At 38.0% G+C, this 15,609-nt stretch overlaps 1 protein-coding gene across 1 annotated transcript; it reads left to right on the forward strand.

Moving 5' to 3' along the window:
- LOC18786220 (intron-binding protein aquarius) lies at positions 223-12,425 on the forward strand. Its single transcript, XM_007220519.2, has 14 exons — positions 223-946; positions 1,209-1,298; positions 2,408-2,470; positions 4,209-4,295; positions 4,388-4,540; positions 4,644-4,804; positions 5,351-5,585; positions 5,711-5,821; positions 7,181-8,239; positions 8,346-8,606; positions 9,078-9,263; positions 9,366-10,520; positions 10,924-11,262; positions 11,635-12,425. The coding sequence occupies exons 1-14, from the start codon at positions 524-526 to the stop codon at positions 11,962-11,964; spliced, it is 4,653 nt and encodes a 1,550-aa protein (XP_007220581.1). The 5' UTR covers positions 223-523; the 3' UTR covers positions 11,965-12,425.

Here is a 15,609-nt window from a genome sequence, read left to right on the forward strand (position 1 = left end):
ACGGTGGATGATTACAATATCTTGGACTCCTGTGGTCCAAGAGATCGGGACTGTATATATATATATATAAATTTTAGATTGATTTGACGATTATATCCTTGGATTTAACAGTTTTTTGATAGAGGGACTATTTTAGGGACAATGAGTGATACAAAAAAACTTTAAGAATTTAATATGATAGTTTCGCAAACGTCAGAGATGTTTTGTGCTAAAAAGCCTAAAATAATTATCAAAACGGTGCTATTTTCTTTGTGTGTTTTGGTTGAACCTTTGAATCTGAGTTGAATATATATTTCACATAACTGTTGAGAAATTATAAATGGAGGGTTTTGGAGAGGAACGGAAGCAAGCAGTACTACTACTGACGTGATCTTTATCAGAGCCAAAATTTAAAAACCCCAAAATTTGCAAGTCTCCCTGTTATACTCCACTAAACCCTAACTTCCCCTCAAACCACACCTCCTCTTCAGTCCTCCTATCCCAAAACCTAATTTGGGGTCCTCAATCAGTGAGCACATTCGCAATGACGAAGGTGTACGGAACAGGGGCATACGATTTCAAGCGCCACCATGTCGCCGAGTACCCGGTCGAGCAACCCCACCAGCCCGGCGACAAGCCGGTTGAGGCCAAACCCGGTTCAGCTCTCCCGAGCTCTATAACCTTGTCGGAGATTCAGCGGGACCGCCTTACGATGATTGCCGCTGCTAACTGGTCCAAAACCGGCGACACCTCACACCCCAAGCAACCCTTGGACCCAGAGCTGGTGAAGGAGATCTATCAAACGGAGTTATCAGTTAAAGAGGGTCAGAGAAAGACCGTACCATTACAGAGGGTGATGATTTTGGAGGTCAGTCAGTACTTGGAGAACTATCTATGGCCCAATTTTGACCCGGAAACTGCCACGTTCGAGCACGTTATGTCGATGATTCTCATGGTCAATGAGAAGGTATGAGTTTTGGAATTGTAGTTTTGGTGTTTGTGGAATTAGGGTATGCTTGGTTGCTAAAAAACTGTTGGGCAAGAAAACTTATCCAAGTAGGGATTTTTTTGGGTTAGATAGTGGAACAATTATTTCATTTTCTTAGAGTTTAAGGTTCACGTATTCAGTTTTTAAGGTTTCCAAGCAGTGTAAGAGAGGAGGTAGGTTTTGTATTTAAACGCAATTACCAATTATGATTAAACTAGTCTCTTGATTTTTGGACTTTCAGTTTCGAGAGAATGTGGCAGCTTGGGTATGCTTTTATGACCGGAAAGACGTGTTTAAGGGATTCCTTGAGAGGGTTCTTCGGCTTAAATCGGTATGTCCCCATTTTATTGGAAATCCCATATTTCTTCATTTATGAAAAATGGTTTAAGGAATTTTCTGTTAATGCTTATTTTATTTTAAAGAAACTCAGTATTACTGAAGTTTATATATGGTGCTATGAAGCTTACGTGATTTTTTCCAGTACAGTGTTGGTATTTTTTTTATATGGTTGGAATGGTTTATTGATTCCTTCTCCATGAGTTATGAAAAAATTTGCATAACAACTTTTAAAAATAGGAAACCTGGCTTTATTAATAAAAAGCAATGGTACAGTACTAAGGACAATATATTCTCTAAAGGAAAAACAAAATAAACTATCATCTACCTACACAATATATCCAAGATGCATTAAGAAACAACAGCATGCCAATTTTGAAAACATAACAGAAAACGAAGCTCTCATTAAACACTGATGCCTAAAGAGAAGCCCAAAAGTGAACCCTTTCCCACAAATAATCGACCTTTTTACTCAATAGTGCTTGTGGGTTTGGTTTGTACTGTTATCTTCTTATGATAGCGTCCAATATTCTGTTCTCCTATCTATTTTTCTTGTTATTTTCCTGATTTTGTTATTGTTATGACTTTTTAATCCTTGAATGAAGACATTTACAAAATTTCTTGATTTATTCTCAATTAATAGTCTACTTTTTCATTATATGGTGCTTCTCTCCATACATTTATCATGTTCATGTGTAGCAATCTTGCCTTGTTAGGTTGTTACATGTTGGTTGATGTCCTTTGGTAAAATCAGGAGTATTCTGTTTGTTTACACCCTGGTGCATAATCTGTTTAAATTTGCATATGATGTTCATGAGTAGCAATCTTGCCTTGTTCGGTTGTTACATGTAGTCCTTTGGTAAAATCAGGAGTATTCTGTATGTGTACAGCCTGGTGCATAATCAGTGTTAAATTTGCATATGATGAACCATCTGGTTAAATGGTCTCTTGGTCATTGAGTACTCAGAAACTGATGTTTGACATTTCAAATATGGTTTAAAAAAGTTGGTTGGGGACGGGATATCAAGGAGATTAGTTTGATTTTGAATGAATTCTTCAAGTGTTTTACATTTCAGACTTATATTGATGTTGTTATCTTTGCAGGGAAGAGAATTAAGTATAGCAGAGAAGACAAATTATCTAGTTTTCATGATTAATGCCTTTCAGGTATGGTAGCATCCTAATGTTTGGTTTTATATTTTTATCTGATATATCCTGAGCTAGAAATATGTGTTGGACGGCTACTCCCTCTCAAGGATGAAAATACTGGCCATGGAGATAATATCGGGCCTCTAATTTACGGATATTTCGGGGGATATATCAATATCGTTTTAGGTATCGCGAAAAATTGACAAAAAAGACAGATATTGGCCTTAAAGCACGGAAGTTTGGAGTGAAAATTTCATGGATGTTAAGCACAACCCATCAACAGCACAAAAGGCTATAAATAAATTGATAAATGACCCATTGACAACCTGAAAAAACTAAGACATAACTCAACCCATTAGAAGGCATGAGACTTAATGATAAAGAGAGAATATGAGACAGAAGATGAACCCAAAAAAAGAAGAAGAATTTCACCTTGCCTACCCAGAGGTGAATAACTGGTGTCCCAAAGAAAGCATTAGGTTATTGAGTATTTAGGTTGATTCAGTGGCTGGGTTAGATTGTTGGGTTTGAATTTGCATCATCTTCCTTCGGTTACCTTCAAAACTAAAGAAAATTTTCTGGGTTATTTGGCTGGTATCGGGGAAATATCGGAAAATATTGAAGATATCGCAAGTATCGGAGATATATCGCTGATAGGGAGGAAGAAATAGGCTTACACCCCTGTATCGATGTCGACACCTGAAAATAGTGATATATCAGCTGATATTTTAGTCCTTGCTCCCTATAAACAATACGTTGTTGTTTCTGTTGATGTTACTAAATGATTGTTTATAATACGCTTCACCATTAAACTCTTATTATTTTGTCCAGAACCTATATCTACTTTATTACTTAAACCAGACTCTTAATTTTTTTGACTTTTGACTTTCATTAAAGTGAGTGAATACTTCATGTGGTTATATTTAAATTGTTGGTTCTTATTGCACGGCAGTATCCTTGAACTCTTTGTACATCTGTAAAGTCTTAGCAAACTTTTGATTCGTTATTTTTGAACATTTCCATTGAAATGTACTTCCAGAGAGTGATTTATGATATTTCAGTTTTTGATACTTGAACAATCATCACCTGTGCATTGTTGTGGATGATTGACAACACGCAGGAGCTTTAGATGTGGGGACTTCGGGATCCTGCAAACCTGTATGCTGTTGTGCATCCACAGCGCAACAGCGTGCAGGTGATATTTTTTCTCAATACCTAAGTACTTTCAAAATATGCAGTGAGATGCTTGATGCTTTTGCTAGATGTGTCTCAGGATTTTGCATTTACAGCCAAATTTTCTTTCATTCTTTTCTTCTGCCAGTTAAACTCTTTTTTAGGATTTTTAGTGTATAAAGTGTTTTATTAGTTTTTACCTTCAAAAGCATCAGTGTCTTTGACCTTTCTCTGCTTTGTTTAATCTGGACAGCCTTTGTTTCTTAAGTCCAGAAAACATTCATCTGGTCAAATGGTCTAACAGCCATCAAGTATGTGCGCATCATATACTGCTAATAATATGTGATTCTGGCCTTTATGGAGGTTTAGCCTGCATAGGTTGTTCACCTATCTTGGCACGGCATCAATTTTCTATATCAATCTGTGTACTGAGATTAATAGCTTAAAGTAATTATAAACATACCAATTAGTCTTGATGCACTTATTTCTTTTAGAGGATCTGAATATTGTGGTGAAGTACATAAATGATTTGGCAATTGTGGTAAAGTACTTAATATCATACGCATACTGAATTTTGTGACAGAGTTTGGAAGATGAAATTGTCAGTGACACTGTCCTTACGTTAGCAAGTTTGGAATCATGGCACAGTTTGTCATATGGTCGTTTTCAGGTAACATATATATTTTCTGTTTTAAAAATCTATTTTCGTTGTCATCAGAAATCTGGATTTTATGGTGCTTGATTTGCTTCTTTCATTTGCAGATGGAGCTTTGTTTTAATCCAGATTTGATCAAGAAATGGAAAAAGATGATAAGAAAGGAAGCCAAGGAGGCTGCAAAACGAGGAGAGCCTTTTGACCCCTCAACTACACTCGAAGTTCAGTTCTTGAGAAACCTAATTGAAGAGTTCCTGGAGGTAAAATTTCACACTTCTAAATTCTGAGCAATGCTTGTGGTCTGTGCTTGTCAATGCTAAGGAATTTATGGAACTATTATTTTTATTTTTGTGCCTGTTCTAGATACTTGATTCCAAGGTTGTACCCCCAGATCGTAGTATCAATGAAGATGATCAACTTGTTGAAGCTAATAGACTGGAGCATGTTGATGATGCTTGTGTTTTGTATTGTGAGAGGTTTATGGAATTTCTTATTGACCTCTTGAGCCAACTACCAACAAGGAGGTACATTTTGCATTTATGTTCATTTCTTATTGACCTTTCTATTTTGTACATAAAATTTTGAACAAATAGGTGTCCTTTTTTACCATTCTCCTCGATAATTGGGTTAATTTATGCTAGCATAGGTATAAGTAGAAGAATGTTATGTGTACTACAGTTTTTCCTTTGATATAGTCATATACTCTGCCAGTTTGTGTTTTGCTAATTCAGTGTAATTGTTTGTGGAAATACGTTTGGTATTATTAGGACGGTTTGTGAATTTCATGTTTTCCTGAACGTCATCATATGCCCACTCTCTTATTATCTCCTTTCTTTTTAAATTTTGTCAATAACACAGAGGATAGATTCATTTCCGCAAAGATATATCGTTTACAGAAAATGGGTCACAATTTGGATCTTTTTATTTGTAAAACTTTTATACTGAGGTTTTAACCTATTGGCATGTGCTTTTGTTATGAGAGTTAGAGCTTTCAATTTGAAGGCTATATTTTGCTATATTTTGTTTTATTCTCTTGTTATTACATCAATTTTATCATCTTTTGATTGCAGGTACTTGAGGCCTCTTGTTGCTGATGTTGCTGTTGTTGCCAAATGCCACTTGAGTGCTCTGTATAGACACGAAAAGGGGAAACTCTTTGCACAATTGGTCGACTTGCTCCAGTTTTATGAAGGGTTTGAGATTAATGATCATGATGGGACACAACTGACAGATGATGAGGTGCTTCAATCTCATTATGATCGCGTCCAATCTTTCCAGCTACTTGCCTTTAAAAAGGTTCCTAAGGTCTGTATATAAGCAGTCATATACGGAGACTGATTTAAAAGGAGTCTCTGCTTTCTTATTCCGTGTTTTCCTCCATAGATTGATGCTAATGTTCTGATTTTTTTCTCTCCCTGTTGTGCTTATAGTTGCGAGAGCTTGCATTGGCTAACATTGGTTCAATTGACAAGCGCAATGATCTCTCAAAGAAATTGTCTGTACTTCCTCCTGAAGAATTGAAGGATTTGGTTTGTTCAAAGGTATGTATGACAGATTGATAGGCATGTTAGTGAAGGTGGCGTAGTTTGAAAATCTCTATTTTGTTACCCAGAGCTGATATTTACTATGCTAATGAGCATGGGGCTTTAATTTATTTTTCGTAGTGTTTTGTGTGGAAATTGTTAGTGAAAAGGTAATGTACACAATGCTTTCACTTAATCTAACAGTGTATTGTCTCAAGTTAATCACTAGTTAACAAAAAGAGGGGTGCTGCATTCCAGCCAAGCCATAGCCTGGTCCTAATGGCCACAGCTAAGCCCTATCCTGTCTCTTTTGGTTCTCTCTTTCTGTTTTAAACTTCTTTCTTAATGATTTTCAAGTGAATAAAACTTAAACTAAGTTGATGAAACCATGGGCAACAGATCAGAAGTTAGAGAAGAGAAAAGGTGAGGTTGAAAGCGATATGCTGGATGGTGACTCCAGGGAGAAGGAGAGGTAGAGATAGAAACAAGGAGAGAGGCATGTATAGTGTTGACAGCATTAGTGAGATGAGTAGGTAGGGCGGCATGAACTATTTTATCTTTATTTTAAAACTTAGTATTTAATAAATGTTTAGTTGGGGTTGGTCAGACTTTCGACTTTGGACCCATTATGTCTAGGCTGCCGAACTAGAGGGCTAGCCCTATGGACTTCTAGAGGCCAACTCTGCTCCTTTTTTGTAGGCTTTATTTTTTATACTGTTTAGTGGAGAAAGGAATTGGTTTAAGGGTCAAAAGTAATTCTGTTAGAAGAGGGAGAAAGATCACTCATGTAGACAACTTCTACTTTACCGAATAAAGGCTTAGTCGAGCTGACTTGATTTAACGAATCTAGCATTAGAACTGTAATTGTATTTATCTCTCTCTCTTTTATTCATAAGGTAGTTGCGTTTGATTTTTGAGCTTTAATATTGAAAAAGTTAGAGATGAAGTAATCATTTTGCTCGCGTTTGTTGAGTATTCAAGTGAATGTTGTCTATCCATATTTTTTTCTGTTTCAGGACGAATCTGTTGCAATTTTTATTTCATTGGTCTCTGAGTTATCTAATTAATTACTTGCGTCTTAGGAATGCAAGCTTTCCAATTTAGTTTTCTCCATGTTTCTCTCTCCCTCTCTGTATCTCTCTGTCTCTGTCTCTCTGTCTCTCTGTCTTTCTGTCTCTCTGTCTCTCTCTGTCTCTGTCTCTGTCTCTGTCTCTCTGTCTCTCTCTGTCTCTCTGTCTCTCTCTGTCTCTCTCTGTCTCTCTGTCTCTCTCTCTCTCTCTCTCTCTGTGGGTATGTGTGCTGAATTTATAGTGATAAATCTCATCATTATGTAATTTTGCGAATATTTGTTTTGCTGATATTTTTTCTGTTATGCAGCTGAAAGTAGTTTCAAAGGATGATCCTTGGTCACAGAGGGTTGATTTCCTTATTGAAGTCATGGTTTCCTTTTTTGAGAAGCAGCAGTCTCAAAAAGAAAAAATAAATGCTCTTCCACTTTACCCAAATGAGCTGATTATGTGGGATGAAAGCCTTGTGCCAAGCATTAATTACTCTGGAGAAGGTTGTCTAGCCCTTCCAAAACTTAATTTACAATTCTTAACATTACATGATTATCTCCTCAGAAATTTCAATCTCTTTCGTCTCGAATCAACATATGAGATTCGTGAGGATATTCAGGAAGCGGTGCCGCATCTTCTTTCCTACATTAATAATGAAGGAGAAACTGCTTTTCGTGGTTGGTCAAGGATGGCTGTGCCGATCAAACAGTTTAGGATCAGTGAGGTAAAACAGCCAAATATTGGTGAAGTCAAGCCAGCTGCTGTAACAGCAGAAGTTACTTTTAGCGTTTCCAGTTATAAAGCACAGATAAGATCAGAATGGAATGCTCTTAAAGAGCATGATGTTCTATTTTTACTTTCTATTCGCCCTTCCTTTGAGCCTCTAAGTGCAGAGGAGGATGGGAGAGCCAGTGTGCCTCAGAGGCTTGGTCTTCAATATGTACGGGGTTGTGAAATCATTGAGATTCGTGATGAGGAGGGAACTCTAATGAATGATTTTACTGGAAGAATTAAACGGGATGAGTGGAAGCCTCCAAAGGGAGAACTGAGAACTGTGACTGTTGCTTTAGATACAGCACAATACCACATGGATGTCAGCAACATTGCTGCAAAAGGCTCAGAAGATGTTTATGGGACATTCAACATATTGATGAGAAGAAAGCCCAAGGAGAATAATTTTAAAGCAATTTTAGAATCCATTAGAGATCTTATGAATGAATATTGTATTGTTCCTGACTGGTTGCACAACATTTTTCTGGGATACGGTAATCCTTCTGCTGCACAATGGACTAATATGCCAGGTCTTTTGGCCACTGTTGATTTCAAAGATACTTTCCTTGATGCAGAGCATTTGAAGGAGTGTTTTCCAGATGATCAGGTTTGCTGATATATTTTCGTTTTGTTGAACTTTTGTCGGTCTGTCTGTTAGTATCCTGGAGAATGATTTTACTAAAGACTTTCTGGTTTGCATGTTCACTTTTTAGGTTTCTTTTATTAGTCCAGATGGTACAGAAAACTTGAATCCAAGCCCCCCTTTTCGAATAAGGCTTCCCAAGACGATCAAAAGCAGCACTAATGCTCTTCCAGGGAATAAGAAATCTACCGATTCTATCAGTGATGGCCCTGTGAAGAATTCTGATATTGAGAAAGAAAAAATTGTTGTTGAGGCATACACTCCTCCTGACCCAGGTCCTTATCCCCAAGATCAGCCAAAGAAGAACTCAGTTAGATTCACACCCACTCAGGTGCTATTCCTTCTTTTTAACTGTTTGTGTGATGCCATTTTGTTGCTTATGCGCGATTCTTAACTTTCTGCTTGCATACGATCTTTCTTCTGTTGCAATATCCACTTGCCTTATCTTAAAAAGAAAATTGAGGTAAGACCTTGGATGAATAAATAAACTACACTAGTAAGCCAGAATTTTTTATATTTTTTTATACATTAGTAAGCCAGATTATTGAGGTATATTAGATTAATAGTTTCAACATTTTATACCCTCTTTGTATCAGCTTTAGTTATTCTCTGAAAATCACGTAACACAGTATATGATGGTAATAGTAGTACGAAATAGGAATTTGTAGATTGTTTTACTTTTCAAACATCTTTTAGTTCTTTGTGAAGTTATAATGGATTGGTAAAGTAACAAACTTCTAATTAGGAACCGTGTTTGTGTTATTTAGTCTCTGTTTTTAAAAGTTCTAATCTTGTTGTGTAGGTTGGAGCAATCATCTCAGGTATTCAGCCAGGACTCACAATGGTTGTGGGTCCACCTGGTACGGGAAAGACAGATACAGCTGTCCAAATTCTGAATGTTCTTTATCATAATTGTCCATCTCAGAGAACATTGATAATCACTCATTCGAACCAGGCTCTCAATGACCTTTTTGAGAAGATAATGCAGGTTGAAATTTTAAATTCTAATATTTTAGTTGGTTAAATCCTGCGTATAGCTTGCATCCAAGCTGGGATGAAGTATTTAATATTTTCCTATTTTCTATTTTAGAGGGATGTGCCTGCACGCTATCTGCTTCGACTTGGTCAAGGAGAACAAGAGCTAGCAACTGATCTTGATTTCAGCCGACAAGGTCGTGTCAATGCCATGCTTGTGCGGCGCTTAGAGTTGCTAAGTGAAGTGGAGAGGCTGGCAAGATCTCTCCAGTTGCCCGAGGATGTAGGTTATACTTGTGAAACTGCTGGTTACTTTTGGTTGCTTCATGTATACTCGCGCTGGGAGCAATTCCTTGCTGCTTGTGTGGACAATAAAGATAAACCATCATTTGTTAAAGATCGTTTTCCCTTCAAGGAGTTCTTCTCCAACACGCCGAAACCAGTCTTTACGGGTGAGTCCTTCGAGAAAGATATGCGGGCAGCTAAGGGTTGCTTTCGTCATCTTAAGACTATGTTTCAAGAGCTTGAAGAGTGTAGGGCATTTGAATTACTGAAGTCCACTGCTGATCGAGCAAATTACCTGATGACCAAGCAAGCAAAGATAGTTGCCATGACGTGCACTCATGCAGCTCTAAAGAGGAAGGATTTCCTTCAGTTAGGTTTCAAGTATGACAACTTGCTCATGGAAGAAAGTGCTCAAATTTTGGAGATTGAAACTTTCATTCCAATGTTGCTCCAGAGGCAGGAAGATGGTTATGCACGGCTGAAACGCTGCATCTTGATTGGTGATCATCACCAGTTGCCTCCTGTTGTCAAGAATATGGCATTCCAAAAGTACAGCCACATGGACCAGTCTCTCTTTACAAGGTTTGTCCGTTTGGGCATTCCTTATATTGAACTTAATGCCCAGGGTAGAGCCAGGCCAAGTATAGCCAAACTGTACAACTGGAGATACAGAGATCTGGGAGACCTTCCTTATGTAAAGGAGGATGCCATTTTCCATAGGGCAAATTCTGGGTTCTCCTATGAATATCAATTAGTGGATGTACCAGATTACCATGACAGAGGTGAGTCTGCTCCATCACCTTGGTTCTACCAAAACGAGGGGGAAGCAGAATACGTTGTCAGTGTCTATATCTATATGCGTCTACTTGGGTACCCTGCAAATAAGATATCCATATTGACCACTTACAATGGCCAGAAGCTTTTAATCCGTGATGTTATCAACAGACGATGTGCTCCCTATGACTTCATAGGCCCTCCCAGCAAGGTAAGTAATAAGATCACCCCTTCACTTCACAAATGGGCTAGAATGGCAATATGTTATATAAAATGTCAGGCACACACACCAAAAATATAAGAATCTAACCGTCCAATTGTGAAATTCAAAGGTCTTGATCAGCAAGTTGTTGGCTCTATAGGTTAGTTTAGTTCTCCTTGATCCCCTCAGAACAAAACACCAGGAACTATGAAGGTTTCTTTATATGGTATTGTTAATGCATTTAGTCCTCTATGGTGTGCTATGCCAGAGATAAATGTCCTGCATCCTGACCCATGAACTCTGCTAACATTTTTCGCTTTTTACACTTGGTGATTGCATTTAGTATAATACTGTTTCTGTCGAGCTGTGATCTCATTAGTGAAAAATGTTTTTCATTGTGTAATGTTCTCAGGTTACAACAGTTGATAAATTTCAAGGTCAGCAAAATGATTTCATATTGCTCTCTCTTGTGCGTACTCGCTTTGTGGGTCACCTTCGTGATGTTAGAAGATTGATTGTAGCCATGTCTCGTGCCCGACTGGGTCTCTATGTGTTCTGCCGCCGTTCTTTGTTTGAACAATGCTACGAACTTCAGCCCACATTCCAACTTCTACTTCAGAGACCTGACCACCTTGCTCTTAATTTGAATGAGATTTCACCAAACACAGAACGCCACGTTGAAGACACTGGTCCTATGCATCTTGTCAGCAGTGTTGATGAGATGATTGGTATCTACCAACAGCTTTATGAGGTATGCCTTCCATGCAATTATAATCTGTTTTCCTTAAGAGTTCCAAACCTCAATTTGAGTGAGTTGGTCTCGTAGTTAGGTTACCTAGGAGAATATTAATGAGATGACATGGGGGTCATCTCTCTCTCTCTCTTGTGCCCTTAGATTACAACCCCCTTCAGATTATATTATATGCTTTTGGTTATTCTTTTCTGATAAATTTCAACATTTGACTGCCATTGACATTTCTGAATTAGTAATCAGTAGAGAAAAAGCTAAATCTGGCCTGTTGGCTGATGAGGACTTACCTCTTGCAAAAGACTTGCCCCATAATCTTACTAATTGGTTGGAATTTCGTTATCTGGTTTCTGAAAGCTTTCTTCTCTTTGCCAGGTAAAGTTTCATCAGTACATGGCTTACTCAGGTCGAGTAGCTCCATCCATAGATGCATTTGAGGAGAAAACAACTCAGGAAAATTTGATATCCGGGCAACATCACATGGATACAGATATACCTGTAACTTCCGATGGGGCACCAGAGGATAATACCCAGCATGGAAGCAATTTGGAAGAAGACACAAAAATGGATGCCCTTGCAAATGGTCAAAATCTGGAGTCATCACTCGAGAACCACTCAAATGGGGGGACAGATGTGGAAGCTGGTGGCGGTGACAGAAATGTGCCACCTGAAAGCAATTCTGATGAAACAAATATGGAAGAGTAGTATGCTTAGCAGTGATCCCATGCGGATGTTCTTTTTGCGTAATTGGTCAATCTGCTAGATATTTGAGTTAATCCGGTCCCTTCGGTCAAGGGAAACCAATAACCAAAGCCTCAATACAATTCATATTAGCTGTGTGGTGATGTTTGTTGGTGCTGCTTGTGGGATGGAGAAGTATATATTGAGGAGATTGGCAAAGAGCATGCTTTTATGTACAGGGCGAAATTTTTGCAGAAATTCGTAGGAACTTTACATGTTTATGGCTGGTTGAAGGGTTTGATTGTAAGTGAAATCCTTTTGTAGCACACATCACCTTTGTATCTTTGTTGATCCTAGTTATCAATTAGCATGCTAATGAATTAACATGTAATTTGGGGGTTTACTCAAGTTCCTTCACGGTGAAAAAGTCCTATGGCTTCATCTTTTTCATAGTTTAGAAATGATGAAGTGGAATTTATTCTGAACATTGGTCACTCCAGTACCCCAAAAATATGTTCACAAGAACTATTGAGTGAAATTTTAATTGAAAAATAAAACATGGTGAGACCTATAAGAGGGCAAGAAAAAATTCATGACATTTTGCCAACAGAAGAGAAGTAAGCTGTTCCAACAGTTTATCATCAAATATTCTGCTTTTATTGATCCTTTCAAGAACCCCAAATACACACCAAATCTCATATGTTCTCTCTAAAGTCTGGTCATCACTCACACTGTAAGAGATTAGGACTTGTACTCTCCTATCTGTAAGAGATTAGGACTTCACTATGAAAAGTTGTTTCCAAGTACATTGCTCTTTAAGTACATTCCACACCACAAAACGAAAATGGTCTTTCCAGCAGTTTCCCAGCTTTCTCAACTTGCAAAACAGAGCATATAAATACAAAGACTAGAGGAAACATAGGTAGGAGACGACCCAACTAACCGGTGGTGGCATCGCCAAATTCCTCACTAGCGTTGTACCTTTGGCATTTTGCCCTGGTATTGTTATTCCAGTTTGACCCAAAAAAAAAAGAAAAAAGCTTTCTCAACTTGTAGTTGTTGCCCTAAAATCTGCAGAAAACATCATTCTAGAAACTAAAGGGATGGCATATCCCACGACTGACTAGCCAGCCCATAAAGTGAGAGAAGGTTGGTAACTGTTATGTCACTCCACATTAGACAAGAAGTTCTTTGTTCACATAATTATGTTATAACAAAAATATTACGAACAAGGTTGAAAATATTATAGTCAAAGTGATGTCAAATTCAGTTACATTGTTATGATTAAACACACATGCCTTTGGTCAATGTCTGAAGAGAGTTGAGGTTGTCCTTGTCCATGCCTTTGGGGAGAGCTTTCAACTTATCACAACCCGCGATAGATATGAATGTCAGGTTGGAGGATCTTGTTGGCAACCCTCCTCTCGGGAAGGAAACATGACTTGTACAATAATCAACTAATAAATATCGAAGATTGGCAAGGTGGCATAGGCCCTCAGGTAAGGATTTAAGATTTGCACATCGCTCGATTATAATAGCCTCAAAACGAGTGTTCCCATGATCTGGGTAGCTGGCCCCTGGATGATAAGGATGCCAGAGATGGGCACTGGTACATGTCTAAGTATTCAAGACAAGATACCTCCTCTTGCATCAAACAAGGAGGAGAAGACGAAGAACCCTCTACTGCCTCCTCCTGCTCCACTAATGATTTCAAATTTTGGCACCCCTGCTTATATGTATTTTTCTTATACTTGTTGGTAAATGAGATCTTGCAAAATACATCATAGAAATGCACAGCTCAATCTTTATTTCTTCAACATAAGGTGGAAAACTAGCTTCTGGAATATAAAGTAGACTAGGGCATTTATATATGTGAAGTGATTGAAGTGATGTCAGGTGATGTAGTTGAAGAATTTGAGAGTTACTTTGAATAAGCAAACTGCGAAGAGATATCAGGTATGGCAGTAATCTATCTTCACTCGGCCATGAAGATGTCACGTTACCAGCCAGCAACTCTTTAACCTTTTTTAATCATCCTGTCATGAATCCCTCAGTTTGAAGCCTCAACTCTGAAAGTTTTGAAACATAAGACAGACTCCAGTAACTCGAAGTCAATCTCACTTTTATTTATACACCACCCCTTTAGCAATTATGGACGTTGAATACACAAAGATGTTTATAGTCGGCAATTGAAACTACCAACTGGTCACAATCATGAACCATAAGATTTGTTAATGAATCAAGGTTTTCAGGTAACTTACCCTCTAGTCTGGGACATCTATTGATCGAAAGGGTTTTCAAGTGGAGGAAAACTCTAATTCCTTCATCTCCTTCACATGAATACCATTCCTTCCAATGTTGCATATCCTCAAACTCAAGGGTCTCCAATAGCGGAAAAGACAAGCTTCCCCCTCCATAAAACTCAAGACCCACACTTTCCACTCCAGACATTCTTTAAATAAAGCATTCTGAGAGAAGGCAGTTGTCCAAGGGGTGGCAAGTATCGACAGTTACTAACTTACTACAATTCTCCAACCTTACAAGAACTACAATAGTGAATAAAGGATCTCCTATCCATTTTGAAATTGCAGACTACCATAACCCTTGATCATGAGCTCTTTGAGATTTCTATGAGGTTTTAACATTTTCAGAACGTCTGATTCATTTTCAGTTGTCACTCCATTCTAGGAGCAATGCATGAAGCCCTTCCTTGACATTTATATTTGCTTATCTCGCATCCTCTGCATCAATTACATTCTCCAATCTTGAGAGGCAAAATGTCCCTTGAAGATGCAGTAAGGGACCTATCTCTGTTACCATTGACTCACTATCTTTGCCCACCACAAGATTAGGCAATGCTTGCAAATTAGTCAATTGACTTAGTTGCGGAGGCATTTCTTCCAATGAAGGCACATTTGAATTGTTGAGATGGCGCAAATTAATTAAATTCCTCATGTTTGTAGGCAGTGCCTTCAGTTTAGAACAATTTCGCAGTTTTTGTATTATTCATTGATTTCAAGCAAGATATGTCACTGTTTAACTCCTAGTTGACGATATACATGCATAAAAAAAATACCTATATTGAACCAGATGATCACTTAATTCACAGTAACTTGTTTGAAAAGTTATGTTACGTTAATGAACTTTCAGTCATTCATTCAATTTATTAGGCTTTTTAATGCGCTAATAGTGAGACGCTTGCAGTTAATATAATCTTCGGGCCTACTCCTGATACTAAAAACCTTTGGCAGTATGCGATTGCCAACGTTCAATGCATGTTGCACAAATATTTCCCAACAATCATCTTCTGATAATATCTTATGAATTTGAGTGGCTCCCATCGTTCTTGCAACTTTAGCATCATGGGCTGTCACAACTAGCTCACTTGCAGGTGCTACAAAACGAAAAGGGAATTGCAATTTCGTCCATAGATTATAGTCACATGTGTTTCAAACATCCTCCTTAATAACGAAAAGCGTTTTAGTTAGCAATGCCTTACTGAGGTTTTCTTGAATTACCTAGCAATACCTTCTGAGAATTGTCTTTGGCATGTCATCATCTCTTCCAACAATTGAATTATGTTGTAAGAGTGTTTAAGAGAGCTTGCAATGCAATAACAAGATTGAAGACTATCATATAAGAACGTCAATAAGCTACAGCTTTAATGCA

This window comes from Prunus persica, chromosome G2 (assembly GCF_000346465.2).
Source record: "Prunus persica cultivar Lovell chromosome G2, Prunus_persica_NCBIv2, whole genome shotgun sequence".
Classification (NCBI taxonomy): Eukaryota; Viridiplantae; Streptophyta; class Magnoliopsida; order Rosales; family Rosaceae; genus Prunus; species Prunus persica.